The 20663-nt window shown below is 50.2% G+C and overlaps 1 protein-coding gene across 1 annotated transcript; it reads right to left on the minus strand.

Annotated features, from left to right (window-relative positions):
* Window positions 1-12245: 12245 nt before the first annotated feature.
* LOC115560514 (fibroblast growth factor receptor 2) lies at window positions 12246-17626 on the minus strand (the record flags this gene model as incomplete). Its single annotated transcript, XM_030379969.1, is given in 3 exon segments — window positions 12246-14438; window positions 16276-16381; window positions 17489-17626. Coding segments are annotated over 3 exon segments (409 nt in total), but the record flags the coding sequence as incomplete, so codon positions are not given.
* Between the last annotated feature and the right edge of the window lie 3037 nt (window positions 17627-20663).

The raw sequence follows: 20663 nt of genomic DNA on the forward strand, positions 1-20663 counted from the left end.
TCTCACTTCCTGTCTTTTTCTCATTCCCTTCTCTCTCTCTCTCTCTCTCTCTCTCTCTCTCTCTCTCTCTCTCTCTCTCTCTCTCTCTCTCTCTCTCTCTCTCTCTCTCTCTCCTCTCTATCTCTCTCTCTCTCTCTCTCTCTCTCTCTCTCTCTCTCTCTCTCTCTCTCTCTCTCTCTCTCTCTCTCTCTCTCTCTCTCTCTCTCTAGCTCTCTCACTCTCTCTCTGTCTCTCTCGCCCACTCTCTGGGTCTACATGTGTTTGAGATTCCTGAGATGGCTGAAACGGGTGGGCTGGTGGGCTGCCCCCCGTCTGCCATCACCCATGTCCACTTAGACGCATTACACACACGCACACGCACGCTCACACCCCCGCTCACACACTCCATGGCTCCGCAGGGAGCCAGGGGAGGATTATGTGTCTTGGTCTGATCATGGAGGGGCAAACACTTAGCAACACTGTAAACAACAGGGCGGCTGAGTGGTTCCTATCAAGCTGGCCTTGAGAAGGAGAGGTGGCGGGGAGCACACACACAGACACAAGGCCGCACACATGCCACTACACACACGCACACACACACTCATGCAAACGCACACGCACACATGCCAGTACACACACACACACGCCCACATACACATGCCTTACACGTGCCAGTAGACACACATACTCACAGACACAGACACACACACACATACACATGCCCACAAACACACATGCATATCTTTGGGATGTCTCTGCACCTGAACGAGGCAGACCCTCATGTGGAGATTTCTGGGGGATCACTGAACCAGCAGAGTGTAATCATCTCTAAAACCATGGAGGGGAATATGCTGCTCCTTGACAATCCAAATGCATCGCATTCCTCTCCTTCTGCTCCTCCCTGAGACCGATTCCTCTCTCCCCTATGGCGTTTAACTCCTCCTGCGCTCCTCTTTATCTCGTCCCGTCTCGACCAATCACAGTGGCGGCAGCAGCGAGGATTGTGGGTAATCGGCTTGCCCGGAGGGGACGGGATGAACCGCTGAGCGCAGCGGGAGAGAGGAGATCCAGAGACGGAAAGACAGGGTTTATTTGATCGTTTTCCTCTGTGTGACCGAGGTGCATAGGTTCATACAAAAAAAGATAGAAAAAAAACGATTCGGTCTTACAATGTGCTTTGCTTGGCTCAGCTCCAGAGAGCCGAACCATTTTCCTCTATTGGAGGAGAGAAGAGTGTAGGTTGGGCTGGGGGGGGGTTATGTCAGTAACCCTTCACAATATGGTTCACGTTTCCCCCCCCCCCATCTATAAGTACCGTGAATTACAGCGCTCTACAGTCTGACGGCTGGAAGGGGTTAGTATAGGGGGTAGGGTTATGGGGTAGGGGTAGGACTTGGGCTAGGAGTAGGGGTAGGGGTAGGGGTAGGAGTGGTGAAACTTTGATTTCCTCTCCTGCTTGAGGCGCTTTGTGGAACGAATCAGACCTCACCGGCCTCGTTCCCAGGTCTCGGCTCACAGACTACCTGGGTCTTCTTCTGGTCTGTAAAACCTCTCCGGCCCCTCCCCTTTTTGGTCACAGCTCCTGGTCCCTTGCGTCGATGGGACTCAATCCAAGTAAAAGAACAGCAGACAGGACTGTATCTGTTTCATGTGGTTCCTTTTGCAACAAGTGACGTGAGTTCAGTGTGTTTGAACCTGTCCCTCTGTCCTCGGCTGTTAGCGGCATTACGTAAACATCATGAATCACTTCTGACCACACAGAGATTATCTCGCTCTACTTTCTGCTGTCGGTTCCTCTCGATTTAAATTCATTTCTCACATTTGCCCGTTTGCCGCACACCGCAACTTGAGGGGTTAGAGGATGTTCCTACATGCACTTTGAATACGTCAAACACGTCAATAGAAGGTGCGAACATGGCAGGGAGTTGTCGCTCGGCCAGGTTCGATTCATCGCGTAGGACCAGGGGTTCTGTGGGAGCCGCTCACTCCAGCGCCACAAATCCCAGCTCTGTGTTCCTGGCGCCCAGCGGGGGGGCCGTCTGGGCCCGCTCCCACCGTCCACCGCTCCAGAGAAGCTGCGTCCGTTTGTTTTCTCAGCCCCTCCGGAGTGTCTCGAACGTGGCCGGCTCCTGCCAGGCCGCGAGGAGCCCGTCTCTCTCCAGGAGGGCGGACAGAGCCCTGTGAGAGGGGGACGGTTCCCCCCTGGCAGCCCAGATGGTCCTTGGGCGGTACGCTGCGCCAGCCAGAGGTTCTGGAGGGCCTGGCCCACGGCCTAGAACCACAACCTCTGACAGGCCTCAGGCTCGGGCCGCTCTAGCCCAGCACAAAGATCCTTTTCAGGGCTCGGCTCCCCTCTGTCGTCCCTCCTCGTCTGTGTCCGGGCCAGGCTCGTCCATCGGCCCGGGAGGGAAAGTATTCACAGCAGAAACAGGGCTGGGGTTCAAACCCTCCACTTTAGATTTTCCTCCGTCTCTGCAGAGTGGAACATCTGCAGGCGCTTCGGTGAGGGCATGAAAAGTGAACGGGGATACACGGACACAACGAACAAGTGAAACACTGCCACGACCACTAATCTACAGACAACTTCTGATTATAACTAATCTTCTACATTAGAATCATAGTAGATACATAGAAAAATGACATTTGTGGGATTGAATTAAAGGAATACGGCAACATTGAGGGATGTGCACATTTTGCTTAGGTTTAAACAAAAATACATTTAGGGAAGCAATATATATTTCCCTCATGCTGTGAAGCATAATGGGACAGGTAGTAATAAAGTAGTCGAATCCTCACACATCTTAGCTTTCGAATGCATGGGTGCAAAATGCCTTAAAAGAGAGACAAGAAGATGCAACCATTCCTCGTTGGTGTGACAAGAATGTCCAGGTAAGTATGGAGCAGAACACATGAGTACTTCACCAATCAGAGGTCTGCAGGCTTTGGGTTTTCTTTGGTCATTGATAGGGAGACAAACTGTGAAAGCTCTGAAAGGGGGAAACTTTGCCTTGCTAATGCGAAACATTTAACAGGATTACTTATTTTCACTTCATTTCTGTGTTGTAAAAAATAGAAAATCATCAATGCAGGGCATGGTCCCATTAGGTTGTTTCTCGGTGGAGCAGTTAATAGCTGGTCATTATTATGTTTTTGTTTTACAACTACCATGACAGACATAAAAAATATACAAAACAGCTTGTAACATTGTAGTTGAGTTGCCACCCAAAACAGCTTACATCACTCTGTGCTAACCCCTCATACCCTTCCAACAACCTTGTTTGTGCAAGCAACGATAAAAGGCACCACTGTCTCTGAAGAAGATGGATGCTAACCTCAAACTGAACTCTGCGTCCGTGTGTGTTAGCCTGCAGCTATCTTAGAACTGTTGGCCCCCATGCTGCATGTTACAACTATCTCAGCACACCCTCCATTGTCTCCCACTGAAACCACAACAGCCATGCCCAGCACTGCAGAGCTGCTATTGTCAGGCAGCAGGGGAGAGAGAGAGAGAGCGAGAGAGAGAGCGAGAGAGAGAGCGAGAGAGAGAAAGAGAGAGAGAGGGGTAGGGGGGGAAGAGAAAGGGGAGAGAGAAAGAGGGAAAGAGAGTCAGAGAGAGAAAGAGAGAGAGTACAAGATAAAAATAATTACTTTGGCAGCGAGGAGCAGCTTTGAGGTAAGCGATTAAGTCAGGAGCTGTAATTATTCCTTCTTGCCCGGGCAGGACACTCAGCAGAGGCCTGTTGTTGCAGGTACAGCCGCTCCTGACTGACACAGACCATTAATGACATCACTTACTTAGAGAGAGACACACGCACACTCAGACAGAGAGAGGGAGAGAGAGGGCGAGGGAGAGATTAAAGACTGAAACAATTCCCGAAAGTATACTCCCGAAGAAACTCGAACTCGCTCTGCTCCCTCTGAACTCCGACAGAACTCACAATCATCTAGCTAGCCCTTTGAGGGACTTTACTGCAGAGCAGGGTGGTGTCTGGCATGGAAGGGTGGGGTCAGACAAAGAGGGTGGTGTCTGGCAGAGAAAGGGTGGTGTCAGACAGGGAAGGGAGTTGTCAGACAGGGGAGGGTAGTGTCAGGGAAGGAAGGTGGTGTCAGGCACTGAAAGGTGGTGTCAGGAGCTGAAAGGTGGTGTCAGGAGCTGAAAGGTGGTGTCAGGAGCTGAAAGGTGGTGTCAAGCTGGGAAAGGATGGTGTCAGACTGACAAAGGTTGTGTTAGGCAATGAAGGATGGTTTCAGTCAAGGAAGGGTGGTGCGAGGCACTGAAGGGTGGCGTCAGCCAGGGAAGGAAGGAAGGGGTCCCCAAAGGGAACAGTTGAGGGACAATACGGGCTAGACGCACCCAGAGGCTCAATGTGAATTAGCACAAGTTGAAAGTAAACTTAAGTGAACTTCACTTTGACAATGCCGACGAGGCGATCTATGAGGAACATTTATAGACGCGGTACACGACGGCGATCCTGCTAGTGATGAACAGCTGTGACGGTTGAGGGTCTATTTAAAGAGGCTTGGGTGGGGATGACACAAGATGAGGCTGAGAGGTGATAAATAGGTCAGCTGTAGCAGGCAGCTCTGATTGGCTGAGTGAGGAGAGGTGTGTGAGGTTGATTTATAATTAAACTAGGTTGAATCAAAGCAGCAGTCTGGACCCATCTTTTTAATTAGTTTGATAAAACTAATGCAATGTTAACGTTTTGTATAACCCAGTTGCTACAGAAGTTGCATCCATTGAAGTGCAGGAGTTGAAACGAATCATGGCTATTTGGGGGCGGGTTCTGTAAGGAAATCCAGCCTATCAGAGTGCCATGTGGTCACCACAGTCAACGCACAGCTTACATGTCCATACAGGTAAACTCTCCAAAAAGGGCCGAAGTGACACCTTGTTCTGTGAGACCTGGTGTCATAAACAACATAAAAAACGTTGTGTTTTCGAGCTTTGTTGGTTCATTGTTAATGTGTTATCTTAGGCACACACTGGATCTGGAGTACATTTATAACCTCCCTTATTCCACCTCCTCGTTCCTTTTCCACCCTATCAGAAAAGCCAGCCTGTGTATGTGTATGTGTGTGCGTCTGTGTGTGTGTGTTCGTGAGTGCGTGTGTTTGGAACAGCCTGTGTATGTGTGTGTTAGTGTGTGTGTGTTTTTAGGACAGCCTGTGTATGTGTGTGTGTGTGTGTGTCTGTGTGTGTGTGTGTGTGTGTGTGTGTGTGTGTGTGTGTGTGTGTGTGTGTGTGTGTGTGTGTGTGTGTGTGTGTGTGTGTGTGTGTGTGTGTGTGTGTGTGTGTGTGTGTGTTCGGAACAGCCTGTGTATGTGTGTGTGAGGGTATGTCTGTGTGCATGGGGAGCCCCCCTGGGGAGCAATAGCCTTGACAAACTGCACTTCGGCACTGTTTCAATTAAACATAATTTACGGGCCTTTTTTTCATACTGCGGCTTTTATTGGCCTGATACTGTGTTTGCTCATGTGTCAGTCACAGTGCCGAGTGTTTAACTGTCCTGCATGCACAAACAGACGTATATCTCTCCATCCTGTCCGTCTCACAGAGGTCTGTATCGAGGGCCCGGACGTGGTTCTGTAAACAGCGAGGGCCCCAACAGACCCCTCTGTCCCTGGACACTGTACCCACAGGCAGCCAGACATCGTGGGAGACTCAATATGGATGGAACTCTAAGCAAACTATAGGACTCACTTCATTCATATTTCTCTTTTTATAAGAGGCATTATTAATAGCCGATTACTATGTATCGAATATACTAAATTATCATCAGCCTTATCCCCCCATGGAATCCAGAAACAGGGAAGAATTATCTAAATGAAATTACCAATAGCCACTACTCTATAACTACTACTACTACCCCTACTACTAATACAACCACTACTACCACTTCTACTCCTACTACTACTACCAATGCTACTCCTATTACTACTACTACTCCTACTACCACTACTAATACTGCTACTGCCACTACTACTAATACTAGTAATAATAATGTGCCTTTCATCAGGACCAATCTTAAAGTAAAGGTAAGAAAGAACACTACAGTAATAAAGAATTGAAGCAAAAGAACAAACAAAAACGTACTACTACTTACTACTTACTACTAATAATAGTACCAATAATACTAGCAATAATACTCTTCATCATAATATGAAGGCCTACTCCTCATGTGTAGCGTTAAAGCTCTGCTCTGTAATCATCCCCAGCGCTCGACGAGACCTGTAGCCGGGCGAGACGACCTGACCAGAGTTCATCCAGATGTTGCATCTCCTCTTCATCATTATCTCATTACACAAACAACATCTCCCTGTTTTATTTGGGGAACTAAGTAAGGCCAGTGTTAGCTGAAATGGATCAACAGGTCGGTATAAATTTGCTGTGTTACTGATCTGGTACGTATCAGGTCGCTGGCAGTAACACTTTATCCTTCTTAAAACTGAAAACTTTGAACAAAAATAAGGGTGACCTCACTGAAACAGCACAGAAGTAATTACTATGTGGAGGCATTTACGAGGCAGCAATTACTGATTACAGGTGATGTGGATTTTCCTAAAACTAAGATGGTGGGTGGTAAGTTTGTCACAATTGGTTCATAAGCACAAAACATCACTAGGCTGTACCTTTTTAATCCGCTGAATCCATTACGGCCTTACTTCACATGCGCATCGCATCATCCGTATGAGTCAGGGGTCGCGACCTTTGACGACTCTGCTTACTTCATCACTGGAGGACGGGAGTGTGGTGAAGCATTGGGAGCAGTGGGCCCAGTGTTGTGATTGGCAACACTGGGGTAGGAAACATCATGACGAAGTCTACATTCACATCTAAGAAACACCCAATGGCGTAAAATACATGCCACAGTCGGAGCGATGTAAGGGCTAAGTGTGATGCTGGGGTATGCGTCCAGCTTATGTGTTTTAAATGTTGACAGCAGGACACTTAGCGTTGCACACTTTCCGCTTAGTTACTGGATTTTCCACGAATACGTAGAATCGTGTCAAATCGCCAACATTGCCGACAGACAACTTATTCAAAGCTTTATGGCAACGTTTGCATAACATTAGTCACTATGTTTTGTCAGGTCTATGTTGTCATACTCTAAACAGCTCAATGTTGTCTGACCGGTTGCTCCAGGCCTGTGACAATAGAACGCAAGTGGTCATTTCGAAGCCTCTGACATAAACAAAATGAGGCTGTGATCTTTCACTTTCCAACCACAACTCAGAAACAACTGGACCATTAGTAAAAAAAAAAATAGGTCAATCTGAGGACCAGCAAAACACACATCTGCACATTCACACAGATATGAATCTACTAAGACACGCACACGCACACACACACACACGCCCAACCGCCACACACAAAAACATGCGTTTCTCCTTGTTTATCCTTCCATGCCGAGGCAGGCTTGGTGCCTGCGAACCCCTTCATCACACAGGAGGAGAGCCCTGGGTGCTGCAGCTCTGACCCAGCGGTGAACCATTCATTATCTGCTGCTCAATGCAAATGGATGGGCGCGGGGACACACTGCCTTGATGGATAGGTGACCCCGCCCCCACCCATGTCTCCCCCCCCCCACCCCACCCACCCCCCAGCCCCCCGTATAGTTCCCACACCCTGACGTAGAGAAGGACTCTGGTGTGTATTACAGAGAATCAAATAATAGCAAGATGGTGGTTGTTTTAATAAAGTGATCAAATATACAGTTGATTTTGAATGACGCCCAAAAGCCTACTGTTTCAGCTATGTGTGTGATGGAGAGAGAGAGAGAGAGAGAGAGCGAGACAGATAGAACAAAGAGAGAGGGAGAGAGATAGCAAGAGAGAGGGAGAGACACGGAGAGAAAGAGGGAGAGGGACAGAGTGACAGAAGAAGAGAGGGACAGAGAGGCAGACGTAGAGGGGCCGAGTGAGAAACAGACAAAGAAAGAGGGTGACAGACAGAGTGAGAGACAAAGAGAGAGAGAGGGAGAGAGACAAAGAGAGAGAGACAGAGGGGTAGAGTGAGAGACGGATAGAGCCAGAGAAAGACAGACAAAGAGAGGGAGAGAGAGAGAGTTATGGGAGGGATTAGGTGGATGGTTTGGCGGTCACCGGTGGTAAAACATTAAGCATTGTTAAACTTTAAGTCACCCTCTAGCTTACCGTCCCCCCCCCCCCCCCCTCCCTCCTCCCGCCCTCCCACCCTCCAGTGAACGGGGTTTGGTTTAATGTGTGTTTATCTGTGTGTGGTGTGCCTGTGTGTGTGTGTGTGTGTGTGTGTGTGTGTGTGTGTGTGTGTGTGTGTGTGTGTGTGTGTGTGTGTGTGTGTGTGTGTGTGTGTGTTTTTTTTGTGTGTGTGCGTGTGTGATTGTGTGTGTGTGTGTGTGTGTGTGTGTGTGTGTGTGTGTGTGTGTGTGTGTGTGTGTGTGTGTGTGTGTGTGTGTGTGTGTGTGTGTGTGTGTGTGCGTCTTATCTCCAGTGTATGTGGGCTGCTCTGGCATCGCGTAAAGCCTCATGTTGACATTCCAGAGGGCCAGGCCTTGTGCAAACACATCACACCCCCTCAGCCCCTCCCCCCCCCCCCCCCCCCCCCTCCTCCACCACCCCCGCCCCCACCCCTTTAGACCATGGCGGGGGTCTTAAAGAGCTCAGTGGAGGTAGAAAGTGAGATGGAGTTATTACCAGCCGAAAGGACTGCGACCGAAAGGGAAGCCATGTTGAAAGCACTTGGATTGCGGACCCTCACGCAAACGAAGAGACACACACACACACACATACACACACACATAGACACACACACACACACACACACACACACACACACAGAAACACACATACACACACACGCAGAATGACAGTGTAGGCCGACAGGGGCTAACCCTAACCCCAGAGAAGGGGGCTACCAGGACCCTGTTATTCCCCCTGAATTCATCAAAAGCTCATATTCTAGGGGTCACCCAGGGGTTAATCTTCAGAGTGGTGGTGACCCCAGCGACCAGCTTAAGCCCACCCCCACACACAGAAACCCCACAGCCCCCAGCCCCCCGCCCTCTCTAAATGTGAATCTCTTTCAGGGCTTTGGTTCGGCGTGGCGGGGCAAAGTTGATAAATGGAGGGCAGGAACACACACTGCCCGGCCGTAAGCCTGGGGCTTAGCGCAGCCCCAGACCAGGCCGCCAGAAGCCCTTCATATTGGCTGCAGGTATGCGGCCGCTAAGCCCCCTGCTGTCACCGAGCTGGCCCGGGAGGGCCAATGGGGTCGACTAGGAGAGACGTGGTGTCGTGTAGGTCAGCGTAGCATTCGGTGGTGTAACGTAGAGAGGGGAGGGAGGAGAGGGAGAGAGGGAGAGAAGGAGGAGAGGGAGAGAGGGAGAGAGGGGAGAGAAGGAGGAGAGGGAGAGAGAGAGGAGAGGGATAGAGGGAGAGAGGGAGAGAGGGAGAGAGGGAGAGAGGGAGAGAGGGAGAGAGGGAGAGAGGGAGAGAGGGAGGAGAGGGAAGAGAGGGAGAGAGAGAGGGAGGAGAGGGAGGGAGGGAGGAGAGGGATGGAGGGAGAGGGGGAGAGAGGGAGGAGAGGGACAGAGGGTACAGAGGGGAGGGAGGGGAGAGAGGGAGGAGAGGTAGGGAGGGAGGAGAGGGAGAGAGGGAGAGAGGGAGAGGGGGGAGAGGGAGGAGAGGGACAGAGGGTACAGAGGGGAGGGAGGGGGGAGAGGGAGGAGAGGGACAGAGGGTACAGAGGGGAGGGAGGGGAGAGAGGGAGGAGAGGTAGGGAGGGAGGAGAGGGAGAGAGGGAGAGAGGGAGAGGGGGGAGAGGGAGAGAGGGTAGAGAGGGAAGGAAGGGAGGGAGGGGAAGGATTTGGAAAAAATAAACTTTGTCCTGATAATCCTCAACGCCGCAAACCCCTTATTAATGTTGCGGGGGGAGGTGTGTGTTTGAATGTGTGTGTGTGTGTGTGTGTGTGTGTGTGTGTGTGTGTGTGTGTGTGTGTGTGTGTGTGTGTGTGTGCGTGTGGTGTGGTGTGTGTGTGCGTGTGTGTGTGTGTGTGTTCATCAGAATTATGGAACAGCCCCACTTTATTGTCCTGCTGCATTCTGGGAGATGTATTTCTTAGAATGGTTGAGAGGCCTGAGTTAAAGTTGACCTTGTCCACAACACTCAACCGTTTGCGATGTGTTGTGTTCCGATCTATCGTCCAAATTGGTCGAGGATGAGTTGTGAGTTGGGCCCCTTCCCCACGGGGCCGGGCCCTTACCTGACGGGCCCCTACAGGCTCCGGGCCCCTGGTGCAGCTGCCCCGGCTGCCCCCCATACCCACCCCAGGGGCCTTATGTACGACCACAGCAACTGCAGTATTGTATGTATATATAGCCTCTATTTGCATCCGATACAATAGGGTCAACGTGACTGTGGTGGAGGACTGCTGTGTGGGTGGGGGTTCGGTCTGCATGTCTCATTAAGATACGTGTGGTTGCCGGGCCCCCCAGCGCAGCAATGAGGAGCCAGGATGGGGGGGGTGGAGGGGGGGGGGGGGGGGGGGGGGGGGTATTTGTCAAGCCAGAACAATCTAATCCTGTATTTGTCTGTACCGCACCCACTCTGTTCCAGTGTGTGTGTGTGTGTGTGCGTGCTTGCGTGTGATCTCTTTGCGGCAGGACAATAGAGTGAGGCTGTGCCATCATTCTGATGAACGTATCCTATAGCCGTTGTGGATTTCCGGCATCTCACACACACACACACACACACACACACACACACACACACACACACACACACACACACACACACACACACACACACACACACACACACACACACACATACACTTTCAAACACACAAACCTCACCCCCCACAACATTAATAAGGGGTTTGTGGTGTTGAGGATTATCAAGACACAGTTAATTTTTTCTAAATCCTTCCTCTCCTCCCTCCGCTGACTCCCTCCTTACCTCCCCTCCCCCCCCCCCTCCCCTCCCCTCCCCCTGTCTCTCCCTCCTCTCCCTCCCCTAACTCTTTATCCCCCCCTCCCTCTCTCCCCTACCTCTCTCTCCTCCTTCCCCCTCTCTCCCCTAACTCTCTCTCTCCCTACCCTACCTCCTTTCATACCCTCTCTCCCCTAACTCTCTCTCTCCCTCCCCCCTCCCTCTCCCCCTCGCCTCTCTCCCTCCTCTCCCTCCCCCTCCCCCTCCTCACTTTATCACACTTCTCTTCATCCTATGGAAAAGAAAGAGCGGGAATGTTTCTCTGGCTGACTCCCCACTCCCTTCCGGAGACGTGAGGAGACACGTCTGCTGGCGGGAGACTCCGAAAGGGTGTGTGTGTGTGTTTTTGTATGTGTGTGCGGGTGTGTGTGTGTGTGACATTTAGAACAAGTCAAGGCCTAGTTGATCCATATTTTCACGGAGGCAAACAAAGGGTTCTTTTAAGAGTATATGGAGGAGTGAACCCTTTCGGAGAATGTAAACTGCGGCCAATTACATTGAGCCGTTGAAGAGTTAAGCCTTCAAATGGTGCGTTCACAGCAACACCGCGACTGTCCGTCGCGGTGTTGCTATCAACGCACCATTTGAAGGCTTAACTCAACAACAGTGCGTTGTCAAGACACATTGTATGTTCGAACTCTTTATCGTTTTCTTTTCATGGTGAAAGACATGTCTGCATTGTACAGTCACCCTAAAGGAGCTGTGTAACGACGCTATTTGCATTGTCTGATAAGCATAACAATCTAATTTGATAAATATGACGAGAGTCCAGGCTGCCATAAGTTATTGTCTGGGCTAATAAATCACCCCTTGATTAGCTCAGATGGAATTAGATAAATCAAGTACTTCAATTGGCTAAATTAAATTTAGTCCAGATAAAAACCAAGCGGGGTAATCAATCAAGTTATCGTAGGGGCCGATCAGCGGCTGGCTGGCAGCCTGGAGAATACTGATTTAAGATCGAGGACCTTTCTCAGGAAAAGGGTTCGAGTCCTTTCAATGAACGGTGAGAAACCCCTTACTTGAATAATGCCCTTTAAAAAGAGTTCAAACCCTTGTGTCTCCATTCCCACAGTATCTGCTTGTTGTTTCCAGACTTGTTGTGCAGTCTCTACATTTGCAGTCGCTCCACTGTTGGTAGCGTTTGTTTGCAGCCTCACTCCGACGTCGCTTTGGATTAAAGCCTCAAACGGCTTCTCCAGCACAAGTCGTTTGAATTCTAAATGATTTCACAGCAGCTGCAAGACTTTTATCGTCAATATTCAGTCCATTAAAAAAGATGAGTAACAATGAGTGGATGAGAAAAAAATGGATTCTTTAATTTTTGCATCTTTTATTTCGCAAATGTGGCACAAACACCTGCATTGAACACCTTAAAGTTGGTCCAGTAGAAAACAAATAAGTGAAAAACATTTGAACGATTTAATACTTTGTTTTTCAACTTTCAATTCTGTAAAATAAATTTAGAATCTATATTTTGTTCTAAATAACTGCGCAGATTGCTATTTCCAAAATCTCTTTCTCTCTCTTTGAATCATCTCATTTCCTATTGTAAAACCTAAGAAAAGAGTAAAATGACATGGAAATGGAACATCTACATACAAAGGATTAGCTGACTATAAAATTTACATTATTTAAAATTTAACTTAATATTCACATTCATATATAAAAACTTACAAAACCTGGATCTTTCCAACCCACTAAAATTTGCTTTTTTGTTCTATTACTGCCAAGAGATCATCTTAATTTACCATACATTTTAATGGATTATTCATGTATTACCAGCATCATTAATAGCATAATTTCTTCCATACATTTCTTTTTCAGTTGTTGATTCTTATTCCCAAAACAAAGAAATGTAAGTCAATAAATTAACATGCTACCTTGGTCCCTGAAAGCCAATAACTCCACCGTGTTACTGAGTGATAGAGAAACAAGAGCTTCGGGGTTATAAGGATATGGTTGCAATAATGAAGTGTGTGTGTGTATGTGGGTCTGTGTATGTGTGTGTGTCCGTGTATGCGTTTGTCTTTTTGTGGTTCCTTGTATGTGTGTCCGTCTGTGAGTCTGTGGTTCTGTGGTTCACCACTGCAACCACACACATACAGGTGTGTCCCTGTATGTGTGTGTCAGTGTGTGTGTGTGTGTGTGTGTGTGTGTGAGGAGTAGGGAAAGGGAGCCGTGCAAGGAAGTTATTGTGGAGTTCATACAAAAAATAATTCACTGTAAATATATAATATATATATTTATACATTTTTGAATATATTTACAAATATACCCAGCACTATACATTATACTGTGTATTGAAGCCTGCGTCTTCTGCAGGCTTATTGAGAGGGATACAAATAAATGAAACAATATTACAAAAATACCCAGGTGGCAGTGTCTGTACGCTAGCTGTCCTCTTTCAGGTCCTCCGTATCTGTTAGTCTACTCTCCTGCGGTGCACTAAAAGCTTCCTACTTATTGTCTTTCCCTTCACCCCAGGTCTGCACGGTCCCATGGTTAAACTTTCCACGGTCCACTTCGCTATGGTCCAGCATGCATTGCTCCAGGAGGTGGGGGTGGGTGGGGAGAACAAACTAACAAAAAGCTACTCTCAAAGTCTTGGAATGCCAGCAGCCGGAATGACGCAATAAGTGCCAGAGGAATCTCAGCCCTCCGGATTCAAACACAAGAAGCAAAGTGAACCTGTGTGAGTGAGTGAGTGAGTGAGTGAGGGGGTGAGGGGGCGGGGCTTAATGGGTCAACAGAGGTGAGTGAGGAGAGGTCCCCTGTGAGAACGTATTCAGTCCAACTCCGATAAGGATACACGCCCAAAGCTCCTCTCGTCTGCTCCTCGGACACGCGTGTGCGTGTATACGGTGTGTGTCTTTGTGCGCACACGTCAACATTCCCTTGTGTGCAGTGGGCAGGGGAGAGGGGGGAGGGAGAGGGGGAGGTGGGGGAGCAGCACCACTGCAACCAACCCCGGGCGAGCCTGGGTCCAGGTCCTTTAGTCCATGGGGTGAGCCAGAGGGGTTCATGGGTGAAATGCGTGGCAGGAAGTGAGGGATCCGTTTGCACACAGGGTCTCTGTGTTACTGGTGAGGTGGGCGGTGGGGTGTGTTCAACCTAGAGGGGGGACCAGGGCGGGCTTAGAGCGATGGGTGACTGGCTTGCTGGCCGACTGGCTGGCTTTCACGCCGGTTGACTGGCTGACTGGTTTGCTGGTCGACCGGCTGGATGGTTTGCTGGCCGGCTTCCTGGCTGGCCGACTGGCTGAATGGCTGGGGTGGAGGTTGGAGGCAGGCGAGGGCGAGGGGGCGAGGGGATGCAGGAGTCATGTGGTGACCCCCCCGTTGATGTGCTTGTACTTGGGGATGCAGGGCTCCTCGGGGAGGGGGTCGTGGGAGAACACGGAGTCGTCCCCGGAGGAGCAGGAGCTGCGCGTGTCTGGGAAGCTTGGGGAATACTGCTCTGCTGGGGCGCACAGGTCCAGGTACTCCTGTATACGTACACGCACACACGCACACACACACACACAGGCACACACGCACACACACACACACACACACACACACACACACACACAGACAGACAGATACACACACACATACACGCAGGCACAAAGACACACACACACGCGCACACAGGCACGCACGCACACACACACACACACAGACAGACAGATACACACACACATACACGCAGGCACAAAAACACACACACACACACACACGCGCACACAGGCACACACACAGGGATGCAAACACACACACACACACACACACAGGCACGCACACACACACACACACACACACACACACACACACACACACACACACACACACACACACACACACACACAAACACACATAGATGCAAGCACACACACAGGAACACACACACACACACACATTCACAGAGTGAGAGAAAGAAACATATTCATTGAATATGAAGAAAATGAATGAAAAACGTAAACAAAAACCCAGAGGAACCACTAGGGGAACATTGGTTCAGCGTTAGAGAACCTCACAGAGAACGGGGGACTTTCCAGAGGGCACTAAGATGGAGGGCAGACCCACGCCTCAACACAACCATCTGGACTCAGACTGAATAGGAGAATATTACAGTCCTAATATTTTTGAATGGTTGCCGTTTTCTATTTAATTGCTTTTAAAGTTGCATTGCAAAGACGTTTTTGTTTTTTTTCTGTGTCCCACACACGCAACGCCCGTTTATGAGCTTGTTCTCTGCTTCAGCTGAAGTAAAATGGACATTTGAAACTGGGCCGCCAAAACCAAAGCGCTGGCAACCAGAAAAAAATCTAAGTAGAGGCTGCAACCACACCCACCGAGCCCATATAAACACACACATACACACACTCACAGAAAATATAACGCATAAATCAGAAAGAGGCTGCATGACGACCACAGGCCACTCTGCTATTCATTTCCCAGCCTTTGTGGTTGTTTTGAGCGTTTCATCTCGGTTTACCCCTCTTGCTCTCGCTCTTCCTTGGCAGAAACCGAGACCATTAGAGAGGAAGAAGAAGAAGTCTTCTCTGCCTCTCCTAAATCGAGCGAAGCACGGTTTTTTTCCCCCAGTGAGGAGAGGCTCACATTTCTCAGAGCCGTCCACATCTGCCAGTGGTTTAGGGCAACAAAAAAAGCAGGGGGGGAGGGAGGGGAGGGGGTGGTATGAAGAGAGAATAAAGTACGACAAAAAGGCGCTTTATTACATCTCAAAAAATTTAGCCCTCAAAGCTCAAAGACTTTTTCTGGCGTAAGAAGTATGCAGGGGCCCCAGACTGCATAGAGAGCGGGCCAGGCCTGACAGACTTCCAGAGAAGGCCTCTCTCCTCAACCCGCGAGCGCGGATATCGCCCAGGACAGCAGGCCGAGGGAAAGGGGTTCACGGTGAGGGGGAAAGGGGTGAGCGGTGAGGGGCAGGACGGACCAGACCCAACAGAGCTGACCAGCCTCCAGAGAAGGACTTGGGTTTTTATTTCACTCGTTCGCTAGGTCCCTGTCTCAGGAGCTAGTCTCATGCACACAGCTTCTGTGCTCTGAAGAGCTCTGGCCAATGGGAGGGCTGGAACTGCGCTGTCATGGCGGGAGTGGGTGTGGTCTGCATAGAGAGTGGATGGTGAATTGGAAGGTTTCAGTCGGTTTCCTTTGTGCTGACTGCTACCAGGCTCTCTAAACCCCAGGGTCGGCCTCTGCTGTGAAGGTGGGCTGCTGGGTTTTTTGGACCATTTGGGAGTTGATTTGTTTTTCGGGTTTGATGAGGCGGTGTGAGAGGGAGAGCGGTCGGGAGCGTTCAACCGGGTCTGCTCGTACCTCGTTGGTGTTGAGGGTGAGGATGCGATCCAAGTCCTCCACCAGCTGCTTGAAGGTCGGCCTGTGGGAGGAGATGGCGTGCCAGCAGTCCTTCATCATCATGTATCTGAGAGAGAGAGAGAGAGAGAGAGAGAGAGAGAGAGAGAGAGAGAGAGAGAGAGAGAGAGAGAGAGAGAGAGAGAGAGAGAGAGAGAGAGAGAGAGAGGGATCGGTTAGCATCAGAACACATACTACTCTTCTGTCGGTTTAATGCACCGCTACTCATCTCTCGATCAACTGTCTCTTTGACTTCTATAAATTGCTCGTCAGGAGTATCTGGGATGATAAAAAAGGCATCTGTTGCCCATGTGTCCTGATATCGACAGCTTAAGTTCAACTCTACCTCTCAACAACCCGATACAGATCTGAAATATATTCTTCTATACTCATATTCAATTCTTCCTGTATTTTTGTGTGAATGCTTATGCGTTTGTGCGCAAACACACACACACACACACACACACACACACACACACACACACACACACACACACACACACACACACACACACACACACACACACACACACACAAACAGACCGACAGACAGACCGACAGACAGACCGATAGACAGACAGAGAGAGACACACACACACACACACACACGCACACACGCACACACACACACACACACAGACACACACAGTATCTAACATCCGCTGTGTGTCCGTGGTGGGTCTGCTTGGAGCCCTCAGCAGGGCAGCACCATTGTTTGTTGTCCAGAGAGGGCCCATTGTGACCCGGGACATGGATCTGACTGGGGAACAGCTGTCGTCGGGCCCCAGAGTCGCCCCAGAGTCGCCCCAGAGAGGCCCTGGGATGCATGGATCTGATGGAGACCTCCACAACAACTGTGCGTGGCTAGGCTAGCCCGTTTGCTATGGGATTCAAATGGTCGCTGGTTCGATTTAGTGGGTAGGGTGCCTTGCTTAACGGCAGTGGATGAACAAACAAACCAAACTGGGGAGAAGCTCTCGTTTCAAATGGAACGAACCCCGTTCAAACACTCGGTCACTCACTCAGACACTCACACAGTCACACAGTCACAAAGTCACACACACACACTAGACACACCGGACGGGGAGAAACGGAATGACCTCCGTCCTTTTTTTTTTTAAACAGACTATCTACAGGAACACACACGGCGACAGGCGGGAGAGGGACACCAACGTACAGCTCGTTGGTGCAGTTCCCCGGCTTGTCCATGCGATGGCCCTCCTTCAGCAGCTTGAACAGCTCCTCCACTGGGATGCCCGGGTACGGGGAGCCCCCCAGGGTGAAGATCTCCCACATCAGCACCCCGAACGACCAGCTGAAGAGACAGGAACACACAGAGTTAAGAGTTAGGGTCACCGTTTCAGAACAGCGACTCAGCGACTTACAATTACAAGAACAACAGTCAGGAGAAAGAGAAACAACAAAATATCGCTGTCGGTACAGTAAGGATGTTCATAGAACCAAGTGCTACGCATTTAGAACTACTAGGTTAACTTATTCCCTGTATACAACAAAGATAGCTAGGATAAGACGCTACTCGATTTACTATTTTTGAAATGCAAGGACGGACAACATTCAAGTGCGTACATAAAGTGCCAGGACTGGATGGATGCTCAACAATGCCTCGCACTGTCCAGTCTACTAAACTACCTCACCTAGAGAATAAGAATAAAAGACGACCACCGCCTATACACACCAGCACACAGCACCACCCTTCTACAGCCGCTTCGAGCTGGGAAACGGCCAGTAGATGATTAACTCGCAGTACAGTTTCCTCTCATTAGGCATCAATGCTGCCCATTCGTCACCGCCAGCCGGCCATATTGACCGTAGAGTTACCACTCATACCTGCTCAACCGCAGATTCAATGACTCATTCCCCCCCAGAGTGATCTGTGTGCTGTCTGTGTGTCTTCAACAAAGAGTGTTTCAACAACCAGAGGTGGAGAGAAAACACACACACACACACACCTAGGTAGACACCACTACATGTGTATGTGTGCACTTAAAAAGACTGGTGTGCACTCACCTACACACAGTCCCAGGGAGATGCCTGTGGTGCAGCTGAGGTGGAGGAGGAGAGGCAGACCTGAAGTTCATCTGCTCCTCTCCCTGTTTACACAGGCCAGCCACGTGCTTGGCCCTCTCCCTCTCTCTCTCTCTCTCTCTCTCTCTCTCTCTCTCTCTCTCTCTCTCTCTCTCTCTCTCTCTCTCTCTCTCTCTCTCTCTCTCTCTCTCTCTCTCTCTCTCTCTCTCTCTCTCTCTCTCTCTCTCTCTCTCCCCTCTCCCTCTCTCCTCTCTCTCCCTCAACATAAACTCTGTCTTGCCATGGAAATTCTTGATATACCAATGCATGAAAATGCAATCAGCAATCTGCCTATGTTTTCCTTTGTCTTTTCCCCCTAGGGAGTCCGCAGACAGTTTCCCCTGGGGACGACGTCAATGTTTCCGAGACGACCACAGAGTGATGGCCATCAAATTGAAATCACAGCGTTCAGCTCGCCGTATCGACCACGTGAACGACCCGATTACCGATGCCGGCGATCCCGGGCGATAGCATGGATCCATACGAGATGATGTGATCGTACAGGCCTCCCGCCAAGCCCTGCAGCCGCCTGGGGAATACTGATGAGGTTTTATGTCCCCTCCCCTCCTCCCTCTCCCGGGGTCTCTCCCACTTCCTCTCCCTCTGTCTCCCTCTCTCTTACTCTCTCTTCCACCTCTCCTCCCTCTCTCCCTCAGTCCACCTCCCCTCCCTCTAGCTCCCTCCCACTCCCCCTCCATCTCTCTGTCTCTTTCCCTCAGTCTCATCCACCTCCACTCCCTCTGTCTCCCTCCCTCTCTCTCTCCTCCTCCCTCACTCTCCCCCTTCCTCCGAAATACTGTGGCTGTGTACATTCCGTCATACGTTTCCCGTCGTATCGTTTACACTGATGTCCTGTGTCCATGTGTGTTTGCTGAATAAACACACTGCGAGCGTACGCAGCGTCGCTGACCTTACCTCTCCATTGTTCCCCGATGGTCTGGCCTTCCTGCAGTAACGCTTGTGTACAGAGAGTGTGCGTTGGCGCTCTTTGCTCAGCCACTGAGTGTGTGTTTACCAGTCTGTGAGGTGATCCGCTAAAGGTCTTGACGACACTGAGTACACTTCACGCTAAAGGTTGGGCACCAGTGTGTTAAAGTACCCTTTCAGTCCGTCAGGAGGACGGATGGCCTCCGTCTCCCCTTCTCTCCCCCCCTTACTCCCCCTCAGAGCTCCATCCGTCACCGCAGACCCACACAGGGGCCCGGGCAGGGGACCTCATCCAGATTCATGTATTCATGTAGTCTGATGTCATGTATGGATCCGTCGCGGTGGTTTCGAGCCAAGGTTTGTAACCGCAGCTGCCCCCACCCTCCCTCCCTCACTCCAACCCTCCCCACTCTCACTCACCCCAACCCTCCCCACACTCTCTCTCTCTCTCTCTCTCTCTCTCTCTCTCTCTCTTCCATCTTCCGTCCCTCTCTGTCCTCTCTCTCTCCCGCTTTCTCCCCTTCTCTCCCTCAGTCTCTTCCACCTCCACTCCCTCTCTCTCTCTCTTCTCTCTCTTCCTCCCTCCCCCCTCCTCTCCCTCCCTCCCCCCTCCTCTCCCATCCTCCCCCCTCCATAACAGTGAAAAAGCCAATTATAGATAGTGAACAGTGGTGAGCGAAGCACAAATCTCAGCTCAGCTACGCTATTGATCGGCGCTGCGCTAGGCTACATGGAAAGTGTTGTGTCTTCACGCACACAGACACACACAAACAAACACTAACACACGTCACAGTGTTGTAAGCGTGTATCAAGTGCTCCACTGGTTGAGAAAATTGTGTGTCCACTACTAACACTGCTTTTCACCCCCCATGAATACACACACACGCATGAATGCACACACACACATGTGCACACAGACACAGCCCAGACACCTATACACACACACACACACACACACACACGTACACACACGTACACACACACACACACACACACACACACACACACACACACACACACATACACACACACACACACACACACACACACACACACACACACACACACACACACAGTGCCCCGAGTTGCCATTGTTTGTAGCAGGAAGTTCAAACAGCACTGTCAGGGAGCATGAGCCTCAAACACCCGACAGAAAGGATCACAAGGGGGGGATGCTTCGCTTTGTTCTCCCCGTGTTTTTCAATGATTTTTTCCGGAGCCAAAAAAACACTAAACAGCAAAAAACGACAGCCGACCGTAAGAGCTGGGGAGACAGGGAACCAGAGCGCTGCAGCGGGGTCAGCCAATCACAAACCAGATGAAGGGGAGGGGGTGGTGGG

This window comes from Gadus morhua, chromosome 15 (assembly GCF_902167405.1).
Source record: "Gadus morhua chromosome 15, gadMor3.0, whole genome shotgun sequence".
Taxonomy (NCBI): domain Eukaryota; kingdom Metazoa; phylum Chordata; class Actinopteri; order Gadiformes; family Gadidae; genus Gadus; species Gadus morhua.